We start from the raw sequence: 9407 nt of genomic DNA on the forward strand, positions 1-9407 counted from the left end.
TGAGGTGGGTTTTCTCTTTTGTTTTTGGTAGCATCAGACTCTAAAGGAGTTGATATAAATTTGTCTTGAAAGCACCTTTCTGGACTTAAAGCCAGAGCTCAATGGCTCCTTTGCCATGGAAAGACAAGAGAAAGGGCAGAACATGTTTTACCGTCTGCTTGTGGTTTCGTTTGTTTTTGTTTTGAATGAAAGAAAGACCAAAACTTTCTATGGCCTGGTGAACTAGCTGAGGCCTTTGACCCTGTGCTATGCATGGTATTTTATCCCGGCGTGGTCCAGGGAAAGAATTGGGCCAAATAGATGGAGGAACTCACTTGAATTTGGAATGGGAGTCCCTGATGTTTTTGTGTCCTTGGCAATCCAGTCATCTTCCTACGCCTGGATTCCCCTCCTGTCTCCCAGGCCAGGCTCTGACGCGGAGGTTCTGACTGTCCCCCGACATGGGGCACTGCCTGCTGAGGTCTGGAGTGAGGGCTGGGGAGGGAGAAACACTTGCTGTAGTTGTGTGGAATAAACAGTATTTTTCTTTTGTACGGGTCTGCTTGTTTCTCCTTCACCTCTCCGGGCGGGGATATGAGGGCGCTCCTGCCAGGGAAGTATCAGTGAGCTGCCCTGTGGTCAGAGCTTATGGCCTGGAAAATGCCATTGCAAGAGGGTGAAGGTCAGTGCTCTGGACTCCCACTTCAGAAGGCCCTGGCCCTCCAGCCACGACCCTGCCCATGGGGTGCAGGGTCAAGGGGATGTGCCCTTTGTCTTTCTAGACCGTCCTCCTGGTCCCTAGGACCCCAGAATACCTTGCCAAGCCCGCTTTCCAGCCCCTTTTCTCTGGGTTCTGACAACAGACCTATTGGTGTGCATACTCCTAGATTCAAGAAGTGACCAAGGGACAGCTGCTTGTCAGAGATCTGGGTGGGCGGAGCTTGAATATGCAGGCCAGAGTGTCTAAATGTATACGCAGTGTGAGATGGGGCTGCAAGGGGGACGAGAAAGCAGGCCATAGGCTAGGGGCCAGGGCTGGAGAATATTCTAGCACGAAACTTCAAGGACTCTTCGAAGTTTAAGTTCAAAACCAGTCTTTTGCGTCATTTTAAAAAAATATTTTTTATTGATTTCAGAGATGAAGGGAGAGAGAGAGAAAGAGAGAGAGAGAAACATCAATGAAGAGAGAGAATTGATTGGCTGCCTTCTGCACACCCCACCCTAGGGATTGAGCCCACAACTCGGGCATGTGCCCTGACCTGGAATCGAACCAGGAACTGGTTCATAGGTCAATGCTCAATCATTGAGCCATGCTGGCCAGACCTTTTAGGTCATTTTGAAGGTCTGTTTATCAACATGAGCTGCTAGATCATTCACAATTAGGTTGGTTGGCCCTTTATAAAATTTAGATATATGGTATGTGGACCTTTATTTGTGCTCTTCCTCAGGCCTGCAAATGTTAGGCTAGGCCTGATACTTGAGCTTAAAGCTGGAAGAGCACAGCTATAGTGAAGGTTTCTCTCTTGGCTTGTCTAACTCCTAGGAGTAGGGTTTATGCCATGCCCCCCTGCAGCCTTCCCACTTCCCCTTCTACCCACCTGGTATTGATGAGGTCTCGGCTACATAATCCAAATTGGTGAAAGCAAGGCATCACCTTTCATTCTGACCCAACCAGAATTTTTGAGCCAGGCACTATGCTGGGTTCTAGATCATGCTCCATCACCCCACCTCTACCCAAGGGACAAGAGATGTCTAAGATTCTGATGTAAGGCTTAAGGATCAGCCCTAGCTGGCTTGGCTCAGTGAACAGAGTGTTGGCCTGTGGACTGAAAGGTCCCAGGTTCGATTCTGGACATGTACCTTGGTTGCGGACGCATCCCCAGTAGGAGGTGTGCGGGAAGCAACTGATCAATGTTTCTCTCTCGTCGATGTTGCTAACTCTATCTCTCTCTCTCTTCCCCTCTGGTAAAAAAACAATAAAGTATTTTTTAAAAAAAGACTTAAGGATCAGAGGAACTGTGAAATAATGGGGCAAAAAATTAAATAGAAGCCAGCACTTACCTCTGGACAGATCTCACAACCCTAATACTAGCTGTCCCTTCTGGTACATAGGACCCCAGACTAGTCAGTGACTCTACACTAGTCTGTGACCCCTCAGTGCCCAGGTCAGGGGCACACAGTAGGTGCTTGGCAAATTTCAGACAGATGACTGAATGTATCTCCTTTTCTCTCCTTCAAGGAAATGATAGAGCAGAGACCCTGACTTCAGGCTTCTGGGAGAAAGCAGGGAGAAAGAATTCTGCTTAGCTATACAGGGTTCAGACGGTGATATGTGGGAGTGAATGGAATCTGAGTAGCAACGGACCCTGACTGGAGAGAGGCAGCTGCCATCGGAAGAATCAGTGAAAGCTGATATCTCTGGCTCAGACCTGTCAAGTGTGGTTCCTGGCAGTCGGCCCCGGAAGGTTTTAAAGCAGTGGGTTTGTGGAGAGCTGTAGTTTCTATTCCCAGGTCTATCTAGGGTGTCCTTTGGGTTTCTGGACCCAGTTCCAAGTGTGTGTGTGTGTGTGTGTGTGTGTGTGTGTGTGTGTGGCTTCCCACACCAACATGCAAGTCTCAGACACCAGCAGGGTGTCCAAGAATTCAATTCAATTCTGACACTATCTACTGGGAGATAGCATTAGATTCCACAGATAAATGCCTCAGTTCCACAAGACCACCCTCCACTTCAGAGACCAGTCCCCTCCCTTGACATCCAGGGGTGAGACTAAAAGTTCCAACCCTCTGTTCACAGGTGGTTCTCCTTGCAACCAGGCCCCAGCCTTGGATTCTTCCCAAAAGTCACATCATTAACATAAGCCTACTTGTGGTATAGTTGCGGTGGAAAGGGGCTTGTTATGAAAGCAAGACCCATGTCACCTTTATGGCTCTGAAGGTTTTCAAGAACGGAGGCCAAACGGTATAACAGAAGATGCTCCCAATGCTCGTAGGCTTAGAAATTCCGAGGATTGGGGACCTGTGAACCAGGAACTGTGGACAAAGACAAAACATAGACGAGACATGTATTGTGGTCGTTCAATTGACCAAATATGTACGTTGGCGGCAGTAATGGCATGAGGTGTTAGACCGGTGGAGTCAGACTGAACCTCCGTTCAGCAATCTCAGCACTTGAGTTCTGGCTAAGAAAGAACTCAGAGCCAAGACTCAAACTGAAAGAGCAAGTTTATGTCGCAGAGGTAGAAGAAATCAGTTCAGGAAACAAGTTACAGGGGCAAAAAAAAAAAAAAAGGTTGTTGGGGAGGTGGCCGGGGCTTGGAGCTTCAGAGACAAGGAAAATGTCCCCAAGGGAAGGGGGATGGAAAGGCAGGGATATGCTCTACAGAGAGCTGCACTGGGTCCTCAGTCTTTTATTTTAATTTTATTTATTTTTTAGTATTTTTATTGATTTCTGAGAGAAAGGGAGAGGGAGAGAGAGATAGAGACATCAATGACGAGAGAGAATCATTGATAGGCTGCTTTCTGCACGCCCCCTATTGGGGATCGAGCCTGCAACCAGGGTATGTGCCCTGACTGGGAATAGAACCGTGACCTCCTGCTTCATTAGTCAATGCTCAACCACTGACCCACACTGGCCGGGATGGGTCCTCAGTCTTGAGGTTATTTAACTGGAGGTCGCAAGGAAAGATCCCAAGAGAATATTCATCAGCTTTCTAGGTGTGTCCTTTCAGGGTCATGGTCTCTACTGATTGGTCAATGTCAGGGCAGGAAGTCATTAGTCAATGTAGCTGGTCCTAATGTCAAGCCATGGTGTCACTTGTCTGTTTTTTCTGGGCCTGGAGCTGAAACACGACTGAGGCCTAGATGTATTTGATGTGGGTCAGTCAGAACCTCATTGTCTTGGAGGCTTAAGAGCTATTCTCCTCGAAGGGCTGGGGGTCTAACCCATATGACCAGCAACATGCCAGGCAGGAAAGGTCAGGGGAGGATACAAACTGCATGACCAGTGAGATGAAAGGTCAGCGGGTCTAACCTGCATGACCACCTATATCCTAGGGGAGAAAAGGTTACCCTGAGGGTGAGGTCCTTGTTTTCCCAGTTTTGCCCATTGCTAGACACCTGGAGCTTTCTGTTCTAGTGACCTTCTGTAACCTGGCCCATCATTCTTGCTCTGCTCATATCTAACTGCCTACCACATGTGTCAAAAAAACAAAACTTCACCCTGGCTGGTGTGGCTCAATCATTAGAGTGTGGGCCCTCACAACAAAGGGTCTTGGATTTGATCCTTGATCAAGGGCACATACCTGGGTTGCAGGTTCCATTCCAGGCCCCAATCTCAATCTCTCTCTCGCTCTCACTCTCTTCTCCCCCTACTCACCCTCCCTTCCACTCTCTCTAAAAATCATATTCTCAGGTGAGGATTAACAAAAACAAAACAAAACTTTCAACCAAGTAAATTTGAAGATTTAATTGGCTTTATTCAGTGATTCACAATTGAGCAACATCCCATCTAGCACCTAAAAGGGCGTTCCCAGGGGTTATACAAAATAAAGGGATTTTATAGAAGATGGATTTATTAGGGAAAAAAAGATGATTATTTGGGGGCCAGAACATCTATATATATTTAATTGATTTCAGAGAGGAAGGGAGAGGGAGAGAGAGATAGAAACATCGATGATGAGAGAATCATTGATTGGCTGCCTCCTGCACGCCCCCTACTGGAGATCAAGCCCGGAACCCAAGCATGTGCCCTTGACTAGAATAGAACTGGGGACCCTTCAGTCAGCCAGCCTATGTTCTATCCACTGAGGCAAACCGGCCAGGACCAGAACGTCTTTTCTTTAGGGGTAGGAAAGTAGAAGGGTTTTTATTATGTAGATTGTCTTGCTACTTCTTTCTACTTACTGGTTAATTAGTCATATTTATTCGGTGCTTGATCAGAAAATTCCAGCCTCATTAAGGTTAATTAAGATTACATTTCTGGGAGAGGTTAAAACTGCAATTAGATCAGGTATTAAATCTAGGTTTGGCATCATGGGCTTTTAGCACTAATAATGCCATTTTGGGCCTGCAGTTTTCTTTTTAACATATATATTTCTTATAAATCACAATATCACAGATGTCCAATGTGCTGTGGATGGCTGTGAAGGAGGAACTGACCTTTTAAGAACTAGAGAAGATGTATACTGATTTCTGGACTGGAGATGAGAATTGAAGGGAACCTGAGGTTGCTTGAAACTTCATGGGCGTGAACGTGGGTGTGAAAAGTTTTGATTTCCTTTTCTCTCAACTGCAGGGTCTTTCAAGGAAAACAGACTGGGGCTCACAGGCAGTCTGTGTGGGATGTAAGAAGATGATAAGAGTTAAAGCTAGCGCGGCTGGCATGGCTCATTGATTGAGTGTCGACCTCTGAACCTGGAGGTCACAGTTCGATTCCTGGTCAGGGCACATGCCAGGGTTCTGGGCTCGATCCCCAGTAGGGGGCGTGCAGGAGGCAGCCGATTGATGAGTCTTTCTCATCATTGATGTTTCTATCTCTCTCTCCCTCTCCTTTCCTCTCTGAAATAAAAAACATTAAAAAAAAAAAAAAGAGTTAACGCTAGATGGTCAGTCCCTCAAAAAAGCCTGCCTGGCTAATGGTTTCTCCTTATACCTGGAAGAAAATGCCCAGGAACTCAGCAACAGTGACTGACTTCAGTTAATGAGTAAGAAGGGAAGCCTGGGCTGCTGATCCAGGGAGCGTGAGCCTCAAACCTCTGAGAAAATTGACTTGTCTTACGAGGTAGGCAGGACAGGTCCCCTTTTTGTCAAGCATAATAATAGCTACCCTCCACTTAGCACTGACTATGCACTAGGCACTCTTCTAAGCTTTTAACGTGCATTATTTCCGTTAATTCTCACTGGATTTTACAAAGTAATATTATACCCATTTTACAGATAAGAAATTGAGGCACAGAAGAAATGAGAAACTACTCAAGGTTGCTTTGCTTGTGAGCAGCAGAACCAGGTCTCGAACCCAAATGGGCTATTTCTAAAGCCTGTGTGCTTACCCTTACCCCATACAGCAGTGGTTCTCAACCTTCTGGCCCTTTAAATACAGTTCCTCATGTTGTGACCCAACCATAAAATTATTTTCGTTGCTACTGTTATGAATCGTAATGTAAATATCTGATATGCAGGATGGTCTTAGGCGACCCCTGTGAAAGGGTTGTTCGACCGCCAAAGGGGTCGCGACCCACAGGTTGAGAACCGCTGCCATACAGGGTGGCACCTGGAGATTGTTGTCTGCCCTTACCTTTTTTTATAGGATTTCCACAGACTCCCACACACCAGGGTAAACCCTGCTTTGTTCCATCTAAACAGTCTAGTACAGCCGTGGGCAAACTACGGCCTGGATCCGGCCTGTTTGAAATGAATAAAACTATTGGAAAAAAAAACCCGTACCCTTTTATGTAATGATGTTTACTTTGAATTTATATTAGTTCACACAAACACTCCATCCATGCTTTTGTTCCAGCCCTCCGGTCCAGTTTAAGAACCCATTGTGGCCCTCGAGTCAAAAAGTTTGCCCACCCCTGGTCTAGTAGTTTCAGGACCTCACCTGGGGAAAAGAGCCCTTCACAATGAGCCTTAACTTTACCCCATGGCCTAGAATAAGGATTTTGGAGCTCTGTGCCACAGGTGCTCTGGTTACTTAGTCATATTTATTCTGTCTAACAGGAGCCATGATTTTTGTGGTGGGATGAATTTATGGGGACAAAAATTTGGTTTATTGATAGGTGTTGCTGGATTTCCAGGGGGACACTGGTGACCTTTTGTTGGAGGCAGAGCTGCCAGGGTAGCCCCTGGAATCCTTGTTTCCAGCAATGGCACTCAGATTTCACTCTTAGTGACAGTGGGGAAGGGTGAGGAAGGGAAAAGTCCCCTTCTCCCAGTCACAGAATTCCACGGCTCTTCTCCCCTCGTGGGGAAGCGGGCTCAAGGACATACATCTCAAGGCTGATGGCTGCATTCCGATTTGGATGGGCAAAGGTTTAGGAGTCCCCTTTCATTTCACCACCTCAGTTTATTTTAGAATCAATTTAGAATTAAGGTAAAGAAAACCTCTGTGAAGTCTTAATTCTGGTTCAGAATTTAAACACAGGCTCAAACATTCCCAAAGAAGTTCATGCCTGTCTTTTCCTAAATATTTCCCAGAGGACACGGCTCCATGTTACCAGAAAGGGGACCTAGCCCTGAACCGGTCTGCCTCAGGCAGTGGTTCTCAACCTTGGCTGCACGTTAGAATCACCTGGGAATCTTTTTAAAATCCTGATTTCTGGGGCCCCACCTCATAACAACGAAAAAGAATTTCCGTTGGATGAGGCCCAGAAATCAGGATTTTAAAAAGATTCCCAGGTGATTCTAATGTGCAGCCAAGGTTGAGAACCATTGGCCTAGGGCCAGTCGGCAGTGTGTGTAACCTGGGGACAGTGAAACAAGCAAGGGCTGGGGGAAGGTCGAAGAGAGGACGCCCGCCCAGGCAAGCAGGATTTCAGCAGAGTCTGGACCTCCAGAGAGCCGGGTTTAAGGGGAGAGCATTCCAGGGGCAAAGGAGCGCACGTCGGTAGAGCCTGGGAAACGGCCCGGTCCTCCAGGCGGCGGGTGGAGTCGGTAGGACCAGGACGATGGCCCCACCCACGCCCTGCGCCGCAGGCTCGGGTTTGGTACCTAGCGGTCCCGGAACGCAGGTAGCCAAAGGGAGGCACGTTTAAACCGAGACACCTGACGCACGCCCGGGCGCCTCCCGATTAGCCCCGCCCACTTCGGGGCGGAAAGCCGTGGGTAGCTGGCCTATCATCACTGCCGAGGCCAGCGAAGCCTCTTTTTCATTGGTGAGCGGTAGGGTGACGTCATGTCCCTCGGCTCGGCAAAGGAAGAGGGCGCCATGATGATTGGCTGGCGCTGGGGCGGTGGGCGGTGGGGCAGCCTGGCGAGCCTGGGTTGCAAACCCGTGCCGGACTTTCCCTTTCCATGTTTCGCAGCCCTGGGGTTGCTGCCGAGGCCTGGGAGTCGGCTGGGCAGAAACCTGAATTTGGTCCTAAGAGCAACGGGGTTGACCGGAAGTGATCTTGGGGCTGACCGGAAGCGAGGCCTGGAGGGACAAGGGAGCGCGGGTCCCGGGAGGGAGGGGGCGTTCCTAGCCGTAGGGGGGTGGGGGGGAAAGGTGAGACGGCGACCTGGGAGCGCCGGGGAGGCCGTGGGTCGCTGCTGTTTAGGAAGCAGCGAGTGACCACAACGCGCAGAAGGGGAGAGCCCGGAGAGGAGGAGTGTGGGTGCGCAGGGCTGCCCCGGGCAGTCGGAATAAATCAGCGGAAGGGCCCTCTCGCGGCTCCGCAGAGCCGACTGCGAGGGATTTTGAAAGTCGGGGCAGAACCAGGAGCCGAGGGTAGGGGAGATCAGTGCAGGTCGGGCTAAAGCGCAGCTGGTGGGTACTGCGTGGGAAATCGTGGTTTGCAGTGTTCTCCAGTCCTGCCCCCATTGGATAGAATCACACTGCTCACCTTTGTGCAAGAAACAGTGTCTCCTGGGGCCAGGAAGCAGCCAGCATGGCTTGGGCTCTGAAGCTGCCTCTGGCCGATGAAGTGATTGAATCCGGGCTGGTGCAGGACTTCGATGCTAGTCTGTCCGGGATCGGCCAGGAGCTGGGTGCCGGTGCCTATAGCATGAGGTGAGTGAGATTTTCCCAGACCCTGCACCTTCTGAATTGAATAACAAAGGCAGGATAGCAGTGTAGATTGGTCTGGACTTGTATGAGGAAGAGGCTATTCTGAGCATGTGGGGAATGTCGAGGGAGTTGGGGCGTTGGAAGCTGGGTCTTAATGATGAATATTGGTTGACTGTTGGAAGGAAATGTGAGACCTTGGTGAAGAAGTCCACACATCTGTATCTTAGCCTGCTTTTAATGCTTCGCTTACTTCTAGGAACTTTTGAAACATAGTTGTGAAATGGAAAAGTATCAAAGAGGACTTTTAGATGCTTTTAGAGCTTCATGTATCAAACCAAATGTTGATAATAAAGTACCCTTTGGAAGCAACATTACTTTCCCATGTAATTTATTTGCATGCATTTACCTACTTCATTCTCCCAGGATAGTTTGTTTCATGTTTAAGATGTGCAAGAACCATGTCTGGAAATGTTGAAACATGTGCATCTTAGGGTTAGAGAGAATGTAATTGGGTTTCCAAATGCATTATAAGGCTTAATCTAAATAAGTAAATCAAAAGAGACTTTATTTTTATTGAATTTATTGGGGTGACCTTGGTTAATAAAATTATATAGATTTCAGGTGTACAATAAATACTGTAATACATCATCTGTATATTCTATGTTTACCACCCCAAGTATCCTTCTATCCCCATTTATCCCCCATTTATTCTCTCCTACCTCCC

General features: G+C 48.1%; 1 protein-coding gene across 1 annotated transcript in view; it reads left to right on the top strand.

The window, feature by feature from the left end:
- Positions 1 to 7898: 7898 nt before the first annotated feature.
- TFCP2 (transcription factor CP2) overlaps positions 7899 to 9407 on the top strand; it is a 73326-nt gene continuing 71817 nt past the window's right edge. Inside the window, exon 1 of the mRNA XM_015559560.1 lies at positions 7899 to 8686. Coding sequence (XP_015415046.1) covers positions 8565 to 8686 — 122 coding nt within the window. The 5' untranslated portion in view covers positions 7899 to 8564. The remainder of the gene's footprint in view (positions 8687 to 9407) is intronic.

This window comes from Myotis davidii, unplaced genomic scaffold (genome assembly GCF_000327345.1).
Source record: "Myotis davidii unplaced genomic scaffold, ASM32734v1 scaffold233, whole genome shotgun sequence".
In the NCBI taxonomy this organism is placed as follows: domain Eukaryota; kingdom Metazoa; phylum Chordata; class Mammalia; order Chiroptera; family Vespertilionidae; genus Myotis; species Myotis davidii.